The 17,547-nt window shown below is 35.4% G+C and overlaps 1 protein-coding gene across 1 annotated transcript in view; it reads left to right on the top strand.

Moving 5' to 3' along the window:
* The window catches only part of SANBR (SANT and BTB domain regulator of CSR), a 62,004-nt gene that overhangs the window by 12,561 nt on the left and 31,896 nt on the right, over window positions 1-17,547 (top strand). Inside the window, exons 5-10 of the mRNA XM_022597248.3 lie at window positions 1,185-1,243; window positions 2,688-2,848; window positions 5,942-6,028; window positions 7,337-7,447; window positions 10,872-10,995; window positions 13,621-13,773. Coding sequence (XP_022452956.2) covers window positions 1,185-1,243; window positions 2,688-2,848; window positions 5,942-6,028; window positions 7,337-7,447; window positions 10,872-10,995; window positions 13,621-13,773 — 695 coding nt within the window. The remainder of the gene's footprint in view (window positions 1-1,184; window positions 1,244-2,687; window positions 2,849-5,941; window positions 6,029-7,336; window positions 7,448-10,871; window positions 10,996-13,620; window positions 13,774-17,547) is intronic.

The raw sequence follows: 17,547 nt of genomic DNA, 5'->3' as shown, positions 1-17,547 counted from the left end.
CAAAATATTTCTAGACTCTTGTTAGTAAATAAACCTATACTGACAGTATGTAAGAAGTCTTCTGAGGAAGTTCATAATTTAATATATTTTTGTGAGCAAATTAATAAAAAAGGTTTCTAATGGTCCTTAAAATTACAAAATTGCTAACTCAAAATTTTCAATCAGTCAGAGCCCAGAGATTCCAGACCATGCAGATATGTATGTGTGAAATAAAAATCAAAATACCTAGAGAGAAAAAAATTACTGTTTGATCTAGTATGTTTAAGAACATAGTACAGGTTAAAAAAGTGGTGCAAAACTGGTGTCTCTGTAATCTTGGACATTAAATCAGTGGCTACAAATGTAAGCTTTTATAAAAGCAATCTTTATTCTAACTAGGAAAACTACTAAAATGCTTAATTAAATTGCTGATAATCCAGACCTTGTGTCTTAATTGGAATGGGTTATATTATATTTTCCTGAGGAACTTTTTCACCAGCTCCTTCCTCCGTCTACCATTGCTCTTTGAGAACCTTTAATCTAGAATTATTACTTAAGGAAAGATTGGGATTACTTATTTTAATCATTGCCTGCATAGTCCTTTATTTAGGAGGATTGTCTTAGTACTATAATGGTAAAAATCACAGTTTTTTTCTTTTTCTTAAAAATATACCTCATGGGAGATGACTGAAGATGTTTTACTAAAATGATAGATAACATCAGCCGGCATCCCCCTTTCCCTGGTTGTGCCTCCGAAGTCTGCCTTTAGGAAGTAATTTTGTATTTCTGCAATAGTAAATTTTATATTATCTTTCAGAATCTTTTAAATTAATTATTTGTTCATAACAATCATTTGAACCACATTTGAAGTAGCTTCACTGTCATTTTTGTGTGATGAGTTATATTCACAACTTTAATTATCTTTTTCCCTGGTTTAGTTAAGGAGTTTGCATATATCATATCTTTAGCTGGAGTCTTTTTACTTGATATGAATCTAATTCTAAGGCAAATTTACTATGCATTTTCTCTATACTCTAAGTTTGAACATTGCATTTTCTTTCTTTCATGTATATAAGCCATAGTAAGATTTTATTAAATTGTTCTTATTAAAGTAACATCCTCTTTTAAGGTGAGAAGGGCCTGTTCTAAGGAGATTGAGGTACAAATCCAAAGGAGAATTTAATTTTTCTCTCTTTTTTTTTTAGAGCCAGGAAATGTCATTTCAATTCTTATTTCTTCAGAATTTTTGAAAATGGATTCATTAGTAAGTATTAATAAGAGATTCAAGCTCTTCTATTCACCCATACTTGATTTAACATATAACTTGATGTTTCCTTCAAGTATCTAGAAAATTCTAAGACATCTTCCTGAAGTAGTTGTTAATTTAAGAGTGTGATTCATTAGAATAAACTGCTGGTGTTTGGAGGTACTTTGTTCTATTGGGAAGGCTATTGTTAAGGCTACTATGTATCATTAGTATATGATGCCTATAAAACAAACAATTTATCCTCAAGGGAGGAGTTAGCTGTTGCATTAGGTGAAACTACACAGAATTAATTTTACGCCAAAAGGGATTTTGCTCTGAAACCAAATTAAATGAAAATTAATTGGAATACATTTGTTTTACTATTAAAGTAATTGGTTTAAGCATGTTTTACTTATTTGTGTCTTTCATTTATAGTTCAGCGAATTAAGAACAAATACCCAACTACTAAAAAATGTAATTTTGTATGTGTAAACCACATGCTCATGTCTGTTGTTTAAGAATAGTTGATAAAACATAAAAGCATAATATATACATATACATATCAAGCTGTAACATTAAGTATATTTGTTTTTCTTCTTTTTCCTTTTATTTAATAAATTTCTTTATTGTTCAAATGTTTTTTATATGTTTTTTGTGGTTTAAATTAACATTTAAATGAATATTTGCTTTTAACCTCTGGTAAAACTAAGCAGAGCAAAATACCCCTTTGCTGTGTTAACAGATGTGAAGTTTATTTGTTTGAAGTTTTATTAGTTCCCTGTATTCTTTGTACTCCTTAGTCCTTCTCCTTTCAGTTGTTGGTATTTATTGCTTCAGGGGAGGGTTATAGAAAAAAAGCAGAGACTAAAAGAGTCTCTGAGTTTTGATTTTTGAAATCTAAGCCCTAAAGGATGATTTTTATGCCATAGCAAAATATTTAGAAGAATGCATAATTAACCATTGCTGTTTTTCCCCAAAACCCAAATCTACCTCAAAAAGTAAATAAATACACCTCACAGTGAAGAAAGGGGAAGAAAGTCAGAGAGCAAGCACAACACAACTGAGAAAACGCTGAAGTGACTGAAATTGTGTTTCTGCCACTCAGAGAAACGGAGGCTTAAAATTATCACTAAGTTTAGTTATAGGAAGTCACATATCTTGTACCCTTGAGTTTGTGGACTAAAATTTATATCTGCCACAGTCATGAAAGATGTTCATTACATTATCGTTTGAAATATTCTAAGAAGTGTGAAAATTATTTTTCTAGCTATGTTTGTACAAATTTGACCTGCTAGACCACTTTGGAACAGTGTAGATTAACCCAAATAGGCAGAACTAAGTTATTGTGTAGCAATACATGGATTAGGCTTTTAATGAATCTTATCTTTGAAAAGTATTGATATGACATTATCCTTTATGCTACTATCTTCAGTATTCATTTTCTATTGTGTTTTTTGTTTAGGTTGAACAGTGTATTCAGTATTGCCACAAAAATATGAATGCCATAGTAGCTACCCCATGCAACATGAATTGTATTAATGCAAATCTTCTTACACGTATAGCTGATCTGTTCACACACAGTGAAATTGATGATTTAAAGGACAAGAAAGATAAGTTTAGGAGGTAATTTTAAAATTTTAATTTAATTTATTTATTTTTTTAAAACTTTTGGTGGCACCGCACGGCATGTGGGTCTTAGTCCCCTGACCATGGATCGAACCTGCACCCCCTGCAATGGAAGCACAGAGTCTTAACCATTGGATCACCAGGGAAGTCCCTAAATTTAATTTTAAAAGTAATGTTCCTATTAGAAGAAATGTATTATTTCTATTTCATTTTAGTAAAAATTCTATATTTAGAATATATTTAGAAATCTATTTCCATTTTATTTATTTTTTTTTTTTTTTGCGGTACGCGGGCCTCTCACTGTTGTGGCCTCTCCCGTTGTGGAGCACAGGCTCCGGACGTGCAGGCTCAGCAGCCATGGCTCACGGGCCTAGCCGCTCCACGGCATGTGGGATCTTCCCGGACCGGGGCACGAACCCATGTCCCCTGCATCGGCAAGCGGACTCTCAACCATGGCGCCACCAGGGAAGCCCTCCATTTTATTTTAAATGAAATAAAATATATCCTGAGCCAGTGGCTCAGGTAAAAATTAGTAATTAAATTGGTTACTCTGAATAAGACACATATAAGGAGATTGTGGTGGTGAATTACGTTAAAAATTATTAAGACAGGCCTTAGTATAAAGGGGCAGAGTGATATGAGATGAGGTCAGCAGCACTTAGGGGCTGTTTAAGTCATAGCAAGGAGTGTATACTTTATTCTAGGTGGAATGGAAGCAGAGGAGTGGCATGATCTGATTTGTTTTTAAGAGCTCAGTCTATTCTGTGTGGAGAATAGACTATAAGAATATAAGAAGCAAGACCTATTAGAAGTCTAGTGCAGCAGTCTAGTGAGAGATGAAAGGCTTTGGACTAGAGTGGAGGCAGGGGAGCTTGAAGGAAGTAGATGGATTCAGAATATGTTAATAGAAAGATTTGACAGGTTTTCAAATGGAATGATGTGGGAAGAGAGAAAGTATTTTAGGATAATTACTAGGTTTTAAGGTTGAGCAACTAAGTGTGCTAGTTTCATTAATAGAGAGGGCAATGACTGGGGTGAGGGGAATCAGGAGATGGGTTTGGGTCTTGTTAAGATTATTTAATATATTTAATATACTTCTTGGACACACAGGTAGGATGGCAAGGAGATTGTTGGATATGTAAGTCTGAAGTTTAGGTCAGAGGTCAGGGCTTAAAATAGAAATATAAGAGTAGGTGAGGTTTGAAACCATGGAAGTGAATGAGATTTCCTAGCAATACCATATGCTCTCCCCTGAATTGCAGTGGCACCTTTACTGTAGATCAGGAGACTATACATGTGAGGTCTCTTTCTGAATTCTCCATTTTGTCCTGTTCATTTCTTTGTCTGTACTTTTATCAGTAGCACACTGTCTTAAGTACAGTAGGTTTCTAATGTTTTTTGGTATCTAGTAATCTGAATTCTCCAGCTTTGCCTTCCTTCAAGATTGATGTCTTGGTCATTTTTTTTTTTTTTTTTTTTTGCGGTACGCGGGCTTGTCACTGTTGTGGCCTCTCCCCTTGCGGAGCACAGGCTCTGGACGCACAGGCTCAGCGGCCATGGCTCAGGGGCCTAGCCGCTCCGCGGGATGTGGGATCTTCCCAGATCAGGGCAGGAACCCGTGTCCCCTGCATTGGCAGGCGGACTCTCACCCACTGCACCACCAGGGAAGCCCTGTCTTGGTCATTTTGTATACTTTGCATTTCCATATGAATTTTATAATCAGCCTGCCCATTTTCTCTTCTTTCCCTCTCGTACACACACACAACCCTGCAGATTTGAGGGTTAATATTCAACCTGTAAATTTGGAAAGAGACATCTTAATAATATTGAGTCTTTCAGTTCATGAACACAGTATAACCCTCCACTTATTTTAGCAATGTTTTATAGTTTTTAGTGAGAGATACTTTTCCTTTTTTAACTAAATTTATTCCTAGGCATTTGAATTTTTTGGTGCTATTGTAAAAGCTATTTTTATTTATTTTATTTTCTAATTGTTAGCAAGAGAGTATTGATAAAGACTGTCCAACATTTGGAGGTTCAACAAGGGAGGAGCCAGTGAGGAGCCTGAGAAGGAGGAGCCGGGGGGTCAAAGGGAAGGCAAAAGGAAAGAGGGTTTCAAAAAGGAGGAAGTGATTAAGTGGTCAAATGTGTGGAATGCTGCTACCCTGTAGGGTAAGATGAGAACAGAAATGTGGCCAGTTGGATTTAAACAACTTTTTTCCAGATGTTTTGCTCTGAATGATTGCAGAAAAATTCAGCAGTAGCTATTAAAGATAGGTAGGCTCAAGAAATGATTTTTTTTTAAAGAAGGGAGATACTAGATTATATTTATATATGCTGATCAGGATGATTCCTTATAGTGGGAGAAATTGATAGTGTGGGGAATTATCTAAGAGTTTAGTCCTTAAGGGGAATGAGACACAGGGGAATTATCCAAGAGCTAAATACTTGAAAATGGAATCAGGATCCTAAATCCAGATTGGCCTTTAATAGCAGTCATTACTTGAGAGAAAATGGAGACAGTCAGGGTGTACACTTGGAATTAATGACATACTTAGAAGACTTAAAGTTCATGCAGAACATTATTATATTATGCATAGTAATAAAGTATTAACATTTATTGAATGTTCAATACTGTCTGGCGCTCTTTAAAAGACTATCTCATTTAACCCTCATAAAATCTTATGCATTTGAAATAACTAACCCCATTTCATAGAGGGAGAAAATAAGGTTCAAAGATGTTAAGTTGCCAAAGATCACATACCAAATTATTGATAGACCCAGGATTGTTAACTTTCCAAAATCCTCGGTCTTGAATATTCCTTAACAAAGGACTGAAAGAGGGGTAGATATCCATCTGTCTCATTTTTCTTGTGAAAATGGATTCTTGATCAGGCAGTTCTCATTAGTAGGTTTATTTACTTAGAACACTAAATATTTATTATAAATTCCCAAGGAAGGGCTCTCTAAGGATTTATTAGTCTTATTTTCTACATGTGCAGATAGGTCAGTGTTTATTTTCATCACTATCAAGTAACTTTAATAAAGTAGATATAAAAAATTAATTTGTTGGTCATTTGTTCTTAATAGTAAACTTTTTTGTAAGAAGATTGAGAGACTGTTTGATCCAGAATACTTGAATCCAGATTCTCAGAATAATGCAGCAACATTATACAGGTACAGTGATATGTTTTTCTTTGGTATGCTATATAATGCAGCTAAATTCTTTAATTTTACTACATTTGAAATTTTCTTCTTGGATGTTTTCGTATCTTCTTTTTTGTTGTTTTTTAATTTTTAAAATTTTAATACAATTTTTATTTTATTTTTTAAATATTTATTTATTTTGGCTGCACCCGGTCTTAGTTGTGGCACACAGGATCTTTAGTTGCAGCATGAGGGATCCTTTAGTTGTGGCATGCAGACTTCTTCAGTTGCGGCATGTGAACTCTTAGTTGTGGCATGCATGCGGGATCTAGTTCTCTGACCAGGGATCGAACCTGGGCCCCCTGCATTGGGAGCGTGAAGTCTTACCCACTGGACCACCAGGGAAGTCCCAAATTTTTTATACAATTTTTAAAGTTTACTTTGCATTTACAGTTATTACACAATATTGGCTATATTCCTTGTGTTGTACAATACATCCTTGAGCCTATCTTATACCCAATAGTTTGTATCTCCCACTCCCCCACCTCTATTTTGCCCCTCCCTACCCTCTCCCCACGGGTAACCACTAGTCTGTTCTCTGTATCTGTGAGTCTGCTTCCTTTTTGTTATATTCACTAGTTTGTTGTATTTTTTAGATTCCACATATGAGTGATAACATATAGCATTTGTCTTTCTCTGTCTGACTTATTTCACTTAGCATAATGCCCTCCAAGTCTATGTATGTTGCTGCAAATGACAAAATTTCATTTTTTATGGCTGAGTAATATCCCTGTGTGTGTGTGTGTGTGTGTGTGTGTGTGTGTGTATACCACATCTTCTTTATCCATTCATCTGTTGATGGAACTTAGGTTGCTTACGTATCTTGGCTATTACAAATAATGCTGCTATGAACATTGGGGGGTGCATGTATCTTTTTAAATTAGTTTTTTGGTTTTTTTTTTTGGATATATACCCAGGAGTAGAATTGCTGGGTCATATGGTAGTTCTATTTTTAGTTTTTTGAGAAACCTCCATACTGTTTCCACAGTGGCAGCACGAATTTACATTCCCACTAACAATGTACAGGGGTTCCCTTTTCTCCACATCCTTGCCAACATTTGTTATTTATGTTCTTTTTGATGATATCCATTCTGATGGATGTGAGGTGATATCTCATTGTGGTCATGATTTTCATTTCCCTGATGATTAGATGTTGAACATCTTTTCATGTGCCTTTTGGCCATCTGTATTTCCTCTTTGGAAAAATGTCAATTCAGTTCCTCTGCCCATTTTTTAATCGGGTTGTTTGTTTTTTTTGATTGTATCTTTGTGTTATAGATGCTGTTTGTGTAAGAAACTTTTAACAAAAGAAACAGAAAGAAGAATTCCTTGCATTCCTGGAAAAATCAATGTGGATCAACATGGAAATATTATCTACATTCATATAAGGTGTAGTGAAAATAAAATACAGCCTTTTAAATGTGAATTAATAGTGTATTTATTAAAAGCAAAACTACTCTTATAAGGAATAGGATAATATCTTTTCTGCAGTGATCCAACTTTGATTTAGAAAGATGCTACTTTCAAAACAAAGTTGTTGTAAAAGCTTTATTTTATCTTGAAAGATATTCTGATCAGTGCCATTAAAATGATTTCTTTTCACTAACAGATTTTAGTTATCTATCATATAAGTGTTTTTGAGAAGACAACCAAATTTACTTTCAGATAAATTTTGGTGAGTGATGCAAATTGTCTTTAAAATTGGATTTTTTGTAATTTATTCTTCATACTTTGTCAGTATTCCATTAATGCATCGTCCTTTTTAATTCCCCTTTAAGTTCAAAACTGGTTCTCATCCTGAGTTGGGGAGTAGGGAGAGAGTGTTATAAATCGGTATAATGTCTCAGGATAACAAAAACTTTAAAATATATATGTATATTCTCTGACAGTATCTACTGCTAGGAATTTATTCAGAGAGGTAATGTTGATTAGTGAAAGCACTTAATAAGGACATTTATTGCTCTATATAAGTAAGAAAAAGTAAAAAAAACACTCAAATGATTAAGTGAACTAAGATATATCCATAAAATAGTATATCTATATAAAACATCTAATCAATTCTTAATGTGCAGCCTTTGAGAATGTAAAAGGATATATACTCAAACAGAAAATTGTTAGTGGTAAATTAAATAAGAAAAAAACAGGTTATAAAACAGAACTAGAAACATGTTCACTAAAATGTTAAGTGTGGTTTTACCTTTGAGTGATAGTATTATGGATGATTTTCGTTTGCTTTTTTTCCTATATTAAAAATGTACGGTACTTTTACTAAAGAAAAAGCCCTACAAATGTTAGATTTCATATTTTAAACATTAAAACAGAAACCCAGAGAAACACATGACATTTGACCCTAGTGTTAATAATAGCACAGTCAACATTAAAATATTTCATTTTTCTCTCCATATAATAAAGGGAATATACATTAGTTATTATAAGCACTTGGGATTTTTTTTTAATACAGCAGGTTCTTATTCGTCATCAATTTTATACACATCAGTGTACATGTTAACCCCAATCGCCCAATTCATCACACCACCATCCCCACCCTCCCTGCGGCTTTCTCCCCTTGGTGTGCATATGTTTGTTCTCTACATCTGTGTCTCAACTTCTGCCCTGCAAACTGGTTCATCTGTACCATTTTTCTAGGTTCCACATACATGCGTTAATATACGATATTTGTTTTTCTCTTCCTGACTGACTTCACTCTGTATGACAGTTTCTAGATCCATCCATGTCTCAACAAATGACCCAATTTCGTTCCTTTTTATGGCTGAGTAATATTCCATTGTATATATGTACCACATCTTCTTTATCCATTCGTCTGTCGATGGGCATTTAGGTTGCTTCCATGACCTGGCTATTGTCAATAGTGCCGCAATGAACATTGGGGTGCATGTGTCTTTTTGAATTATGGTTTTCTCTGGGTATATGCCCAGTAGTGGGATTGCTGGATCATATGGTAATTCTATTTTTAGTTTTTAAAGGAACCTGCATACTGTTCTCCATAGTGGCTGTATCAATTTACATTCCCACCAACAGTGCAAGAGGGTTCCCTTTTCTCCACACCCTCTCCAGCATTTGTTGTTTGTAGATTTTCTGATGATGCTCATTCTAACATGTGTGAGGTGATACCTCATTGTAGTTTTGATTTGCATTTCTCTAATAATTAGTGATGTTGAGCATCACTAATTATTATGTTGAGCTTTTCATGTGCTTTTTGGCAATCTGTATGTCTTCTTTGGAGAAATGTCTATTTAGGTCTTCTGCCCATTTTTGGATTGGGTTGTTTGCCTTTTTTTTTTTTTTTTTTTTTTTTTGCGGTATGCGGGCCTCTCACTGCTGTGGCCTCTCCCGTTGCGGAGCACAGGCTCTGGACGCGCAGGCTCAGTGGCCATGGCTTACGGGCCCAGCCGCTCCGCGGCATGTGGGATCTTCCTGGACCGGGGCACGAACTCGTGTTCCCTGCATTGGCAGGCAGACCCCCAACCACTGCGCCACCAGGGAAGCCCCCTGGTTGTTTGCTTTTTTAATATTGAGCTGCATGAGCTGTTTATATATTTTGGAGATTAATCCTTTGTCCGTTGATTCGTTTGCAAATATTTTCTCCCATTCTGAGGGTTGTCTTTTCGTCTTGTTTATGGTTTCCTTTGCTGTGCAAAAGCTTTGAGGTTTCATTAGGTCCCATTTGTTTATTTTTGTTTTTATTTCCATTACTCTAGGAGGTCAATCAAAAAAGATCTCGCTGTGATTTATGTCAAAGAGTGTTCTTCCTATGCTTTCCTCTAAGAATTTTATAGTGTCTGGTCTTACATTTAGGTCTTTAATCCATTTTGAGTTTATTTTTGTGTATGGTGTTAGGGAGTATTCTAATTTCATTCTTTCACATGTAGCTGTCCAGTTTTCCCAGCACCACTTATTGAAGAGACTGTCTTTTCTCCATTGTATATCCTTGCCTCCTTTATCAAATTTTATACTTTTTTATCTTGAGACTTGATTTACCTTTTGAAAATTACTTCCATTTTGACAGCAATAACTATTAATATTACTATGTGAATAAATGGATATTAACTTCGACATTCAGTTTTGTTGTTTTATTCAAAGTATTTTCCTGCAAATCAGTTGTGGATGACATTTTTCAAAAATGTCTTTAACCTAAAACAGATGTAATTTCTAATAACGTGATGGCATTTTGTTATTTATTGAACTAAGGACAAAACTAACAAAAGTTCAGAAAGATTGGGGACTTAGACAATAATAGGAACCTGTTACATATGACCATAGCAAATGGAGTTATAAGCCTTGCCTGTTTTTTTATAAGTTTATATCACATAACTTACAAATGTGTTATTACCAAGACCTGATTTTTCATTACTTTATTACTCAACTACTAGAAAATGCCTTGTGAAAATAATATAAAGAACTAATACATTAATGGAATGTTTAGAATCACCAATAATTAATAATTATTTTATAGTATGTACAATTAGAATAAAAGGTTCCATTTAGCAACATAATCCTAAGTTCCAACTGTTAGCCTGCTCAAACTATATTTAATTTATAACGCTTTATCTAGCATAGTAAAATAATTTGGCATTCAGTCTGTCACAACTTTTTCTGTTGTCCACAGGAAAAAAAAAGAATAAACAAACTCCCAAATGAAATGCTACCTACCATTCAGTGTAGTCCATTCCACAGCCATCTTTTGGGGAACGTTCTTGGAAATATGTCACAGATTTTAAGATATTTGTTTGAACTAAATTGTTTATATTGCTTGTGTGTAAAATAATATAACAACTGAAGCTTTTTTCCCCAGAGATAAGACTTGGGATGTTCATGAGTATTTGAATAGTCTTTCTGAAGAATTAAAATCTTGGAGAGATGTATATTGGCGCTTGTGGGGAACAGTCAACTGGCTAACTTGTTCGAGATGTTATCAGGTGAGTTTTGTCTTTTTTTAATATCCTGCTCTGCAAACATTGAGAGCAGCCTCTTTTGATATATGCTGTTTAATTAGGGTGTGTTTGTACAATATCTGACATCTTTTTAAGAAACTAGTGTCAAAACGATGGTGCTATTAAACATTGCTTGCATCTGACTTCATTTCTCATACTATGGTTCTTCCTCTATTTTATTTCCATTGCTGAAACAATCAATGACTTGATGAATTTTTATAAAACCAACAGGTTTTAAGTGATCAAATACATTTTTTTCAATGGAAAAAAGATAACAGAATTCTCACTGCCTTTCATTATTTCCAGCCAAACTGTTTCTCTGTTAGTCCATAAATTTCTTTAGAAATTCAGAAACACCCTTGCAGATAGGATACTAATGAGATGTGCCCTTCTTGTTAAAATAATTGTGTTACCAGAAAGGTTTTGTTCATTTTCTTCTAAATGAAGTCTATCATAAAAGCACAAGAAAGCTTGCTATTTGAAGGTACCTATAATAAATCCTTTTCTAGAATAAATAGATCTTTATTGGTCGCAGTCATTCCAAATTAGTCTTATGTATAAATCCAGAGTGTTCTACATAAAAATTTTTTGAATCCCTCAGGTCTCCCAGCCCCCAGTTCTTTTCCTCTCTCACTTGGGTAATTATTTTCAGTAGAAGGAAGGAAGAGCAGTGGACTCCCTATGTCCCCACAATTTTTAAAACCTTGGTTTATTGAAGTATAATTTACATACAGTAAAATTTATCCTTTTGTGAGGTTTGACAAACTCATACAGTCATGTAACTACCATCACAATCAAAGCATAGACCACTTCTGTCAGCCTAAAAAATTCCCTCATGCCCGTTTTTAGTCAATTCCTTCTTCCACCCCAGGCTCTGACAACCACTGTTCAGTTTACTGTCTCTATAGTATTGACTTTTCCAGAATGTCATATAAATAGAATCATACAGCTTTAGCTTTTTTTTTTTTTTTTTTTTGCAGTACGCGGGCCTCTCACTATTGTGGCCTCTCCTGTTGCGGAGCCCGGGCTCCGGACACGCAGGCTCAGCGGCCATGGCTCACGGGCCCAGCCGCTCCGTGGCATGTGGGATCTTCCCAGACCGGGGCACGAACCCATGTCCCCTGCATCGGCAGGCGGACTCTCAACCACTGTGCCACCAGGGAAGCCCAGTTTTAGCTTTTTGAGTCTAGCTTCTTTTACTTAGGAAAATGGATTTGAAATTTATTCACATTTTTGTATCTATCAATTTGTTCCTTTTTAGCCTTAGGTAGTAGTCCATCATATGAATATATCCCAGTATGTTTATTCACTTACCAGCAAAGGACTGTAGGTGTTTCTAGTTTGGGGCCATTATGAAGAAAGCATCTATAAACATTCCCTTACAGGCTTTCATGTGAATATGTTTCTCTTGGGTAGTTACCTAGAAGTAGGATCGCTGGATTGATGGTAAATGTAAGCTTAACATTTACCATGCCTAACAGTTTCCCAAAGTCCCTGAACCACTTTGCATTCCTTCCAGCTATGTATGGGAGTTCCAGTTACCCCACATCTTCACTAGCACTTGATATTGTCAGGTTGGTTTTTTGGTGTGTTGTTGTTTTTTTTTAAATTAATAACTGTGTAGTGGTCCTCCCCACAATGGAGTGTCGCTTATAATCAAGGATATCAGGCTTCTAAAACCTGACTTGTTTAGCATGTCAGAATGCAGAAAATTTGAAGGATTTTTTTCTCTTCTTCATAGGAAATTAAGTCTTGATTTATAATATTTAATATTTTACTATGGAGAGTTCATAAACTCATAAAATAGTTTGTATGCAAAATACTTTGTATGAGTGTACACCTTATAGCTTTTATCAGATGCAGAAAATTTTAATTAAAATCTATTATTTGAAAATCATAATTGGAACTAACAACTAAGAATTCTGAATTATAGACTATCCTTTCTTGCTTTTGTGTTCAGGATCTTTTTATTTTCTTTAAATTATCTTACCAACTTATAAATGTATCTGAAACATGACTATTAATTTTACAATTAAACTTCGATAAGATTTTCACCAGTGATTCAAGGTTACTCCATAGTTGTCACTAATACTGATGCTAAGTATTTACCTTAAAAAATATGTCAAAGAATAAGTGAGGCAAATTTTTATTTAATTTTTTCCATTGGAAAACCTCTTATGTGATTGGCCAATTATAAAATTAGATGTACATCAAGATCAATTTAACTCATCTGAACTTAGTGTTTTTGATTTTGTTTTTTAATAGCTTTATTGAGGTATAATTACATGCCATAAAAATCACTCACTTTAAGTGTACAATTTACTGATTTTTAATAAATTTACAGAGTTGTGCAACCATCACCACCATCCAACTTTAGTACATTTCCATCACCCCAGAAAGATCCCTCATGTCCATTTGCTGCCATTCCCCAACCCTGTCTCACTTTTAACACCAGGCAACCACAAATCTGCCTTGTGTCTCTAGAGATTTGCCTTTTCTGTGCATTTTATGTGATGGAACATACAGTATGTGGTCTTGAGTGAAGTATTTTTGAGATGTATAATTTCATTGTGGGAATAATACTTGATTTTACGTATTTCTTTTATTCAGGCTTTTCTGTGTATAGAGTTTTCACATTGTCAATATCACTCAGAAACAGTGATTTATCCTACTGCAGGAAGTTCGCTAAGTTCTGTTGGCACTGGAATCTATCCCTGCTGTAACCAAAAGGTTCTTCGGTTTGACCCCACTCAGCTTACAAAGGTAAATTTTGAATGTTGCCCTTTTGTAATTACAGCACTCACTAACACTTTGTATTTAAGTCTTTTCCTCTTTTATTGTTTTTAAAATGTAAATATACATTCATGTAGAAGAGACTTAAAGCAATGCATAGGTAAGTATGGTCTCTTCACACCACTCCCTCATTCTACATCTCTTCTTAGAGGTAACCACTGTTCACAGTTCCTTTCAGACCTTGTTTTATACGTTTCAGGCACAAACTATATGTTGTTTTTCATTCTGGAAATAGGATCAGACTATTCATGTTATTCTTTAGTTTGCCTTTTTCACTCAATAATATAATTAGGTGATCATTCTGTGTAATTAATATTAACTGCTGTGTAATACTCCAAGCTGTGCGTATTTCACAATTTATTTAACCAGTCTCCTATTGATGAACATTTAGGTTGTTTCCAGATTAATAATATTACAGTGTTGCAGTGAACATCCTTGCACATATATCTTGGTGCAATATATGAGTATTGCTCTAGGTTAGAGTCCTTGATCACTCACATTCTTGAAAATGTTATGTAATTAAGTTTCGTGAATGGACGAAAGGAACCTTCAGGTCTTCATCATCATCATCCATACAGTAAATATTTATGAAGTGCCAAAGTTGTGTCGCAGACTGTGCAAGGCAGAGAGTAGTGTGTAAAACTGGGTAGTTTCTGCCTCCATGGAGCTTACAGTTCGGGCAATAATGTCAAAAGGGGGGGAAAAGCAGGCAAAGGAATGTTTGAAGAATTTCTGTAATAGGCTGGTTTGATCTGGACCTTGAAATCAGGGAAAGCCTCCCTCCGTAAGGAGTTGGCACAGAGATATGAAGGGTGGGTAGGAGTATGTGAGGCAAAGAGGAAGGGAAAGAGCCCTTTGGTCAGAACAGCAAGGCCAAAAGGAACACAGTGGGTAAATGAGACTGAAAGAAACTGTGCCTGTTGTAAAAAAACATGCATGGCTGAAGACGGGGCTGGAGAGGTCAGCAGGTGTCAGCCATGCAGGGGCGGGACCTCCTAGGCTGTGCTTTAGTTTCTTCTTTATTTCAGATTTTGAAAATATCAATTGTGTGTGGAGAACGGCTTAGGGAATAGTCAGTGGAGTCAGGTACAAGGGGAACTATCAGAGTAGTCTTAGGGAGATGACAGTGACTTGGACTAGGGCAGTGGAGACAAAGAGAAATGGATGAATTCAGTATTTAGGAAGTAAAACTGAATTGACCTATTGGATTATTTCACAGAGGGGATTGGAGGAGTCAAGGATGACTCAGTTTCTTGCTTCTGCTACTGGATAGATGGTGGTGCTATCCACTGAGGAGGAAAACAACAGAGGAATCAGGTCTGGAGAGGAGCTCATGAGTTCTGTTTTGGACATTTTGAGTTTGAGGTACTTTATGAGATAACCAGGCAAAGAGTGTTAGATACGTGGGTTTTGGTGCTTACAGAGTGGCTAGGCTATAGGTAATAATTTCTAAGTCTTGCAAATAAGTGATAATTGAAGCCAGCAGGTATAGGTGAGCATAAGAGCAGAGGGTTTACAACAGAGCCTAGAGAAACTCCAACATTTATTGGTTGGATAGAGAAGCATGATCCTGCAAAGGAGAATGATCAGGAGGGGACAGAGTAAACCAAGAATGTTGTCATGAAAGTCAAGGGAGCAGTATTTGAAGATGGAGAGAGTGTCCACGATGCCAATTATTGCTAAGAGGTCAAATAAAATAATGAAAAGAAATGTGTCTTTTGTGACCTGGAATTCTTAAGTGCGAAGAACTGTTTTGATGGAGTGCTAGATTCAGAAGCCAGATTAGTATGGGTTGAGGAGTGAGTAGAAGAAAAACAAATGGAAACAGTGTGATTAACAACTCTTTTGGGAAATTTGAGAAAGGGAGAAGATGGATCAGTAATTAGGTTATGGATATTTATTGTTTCTGTCTTTTAAAAAAAATTTTTAATGGAGTATAGTTGATTTACAATGTTGTGTTAGTTTCAGGTGTATAGCAAAGTGAATCAGTTATGCATATACATGTATCTGCTCTTTTTTAGATTCTTTTCTCATATAGGTCATTACAGAGTTTTGTTTTTTTAATATTTATTTATTTGGCTGTGCTGGGTCTTAGCACACAGGATCTTCGTTGCCGCATGTGGGATCTTTTAGTTGTGGCATGCAGGATCTTTGTTGCAGCATGCAAGGTCTAGCTCCCTGACCAGGGATAGAACACAGGCCCCCTGCATTGGGAGCACAGGATCTTAACCACTGGACCACCAGGAAAGTCCCATTACAGAGTATTGAGTAGAGTTCCCTGTGCTATACAGTAGGTCCTTATTAGTTATCTATTTTATATATAGTAGTGTGTATATGTCAGTCCCAATATCCGTTTTCTACATCTGTGACTCTATTTCTATTTTGTAAATAAGTTCATTTATACCATTTTTTTAGATTCAACTTATAAGCAATATCATATGATATTTGTCTTTCTCTGTCTGACTTACTTCACTCAGTGTGACAATCTCTAGGTCCACCTATGTTGCTGCAAATGGCATTATCTTCTTTTTTATGGCTGAGTAATATTCCACATCTTCTTTATCCATTCGTCTTTTGATGGACATTTAGGTTGCTTCCATGTCTTGGCTATTGTAAATAGTGCTGCAATGAACATTGGGGTGCATGTAATCTTTTCGAATTATGCTTTTCTCTGGGTATATGCCCACAAGTGGGATTGCTGGGTCATATGGTAGTTCTATATTTAGTTTTTTAAGGAACCTCCATACTGCTCTCCATAATGGTTGTACCAATTTACATTGCCACCAACAGTGTAGGAGGGTTCCCTTTTCTCCACACCCTCTCCAGCATTTACTGTGTGTAGATTTTTTGAGGATGGGCATTCTGACGCGTGTGAGGTAATACCTCATTGTAGTTTTGATTTGTGTTTCTCTAATAATTAGTGATGTTGAGCATCTTTTCATGTGCTTTTTGGCCATCTGTATGTCTTTTTTGGAGAAAGGTCTATTTAGATCTTCCACCCATTTTTTTCTTTTTTTTAAAAATATTTTTATTTTTTCTATTCTTTTTCAAATTATTTTCTCATTTAGGTTATTACAGAATATTGAGCACAGTTCCCTGTGCTATACAGTAGGTTCTTGTTGGTTGTCTATTTTATTTTTACTTTCTTTCTTTTTTTTTAATTGAAGTATAGTTGATTTACAATGTTGTACCAATCTCTGCTCTACAGCAAAGTGGCTCAGTTATACACATATATACATTCTTTCTTTATATTCTTTTCCATTATGGTTTGTCACAGGATATTGAATATAGTTCCCTGTGCTATACATTAGGACCTTGTTGTTGATTATCTATTTTAAATACAGCAGTGTGTACACTTCTGCCCATTTTTTGGTTGGGTTGTTTGCTTTTTTTGATATTGAGCTGCACGAGCTGTTTGTATATTTGGGAGATTAGTCCCTTGTCGGTCTCGTCATTTGCAAATATCTTCTCCCATTCTGGGGGTTGTCTTTTCGTTTTGTTTATGGCTTCCTTTGCTGTGCAAAGGCTTTGAAGTTTCATTAGGTCCCATTTGTTTATTTTTGTTTTTATTTTCATTACTCTAGGAGGTAGATCAAAAAAGATATTGCTGCTATTTATGTTAGGGAGTGTTCTGCTTATGTTTTCCTCTAAGAGTTTTATAGTATCCGGCCTTCCATGTAGGTTTTTAATCCATTTTGAGTGTATTTTTGTGTATGGTGTTAGAGAATGTCCTAACTTCATTCT

The sequence above is a fragment of the Delphinapterus leucas genome, chromosome 13 (assembly GCF_059928025.1).
Source record: "Delphinapterus leucas isolate spDelLeu-1000000601 "Yukka" chromosome 13, BTC_Dleu_Yukka2, whole genome shotgun sequence".
NCBI classification, from domain to species: Eukaryota; Metazoa; Chordata; class Mammalia; order Artiodactyla; family Monodontidae; genus Delphinapterus; species Delphinapterus leucas.
The sequence above is the reverse complement of the archived record's forward strand: the minus strand, read 5'-3'. Positions and strand labels throughout refer to the sequence as shown.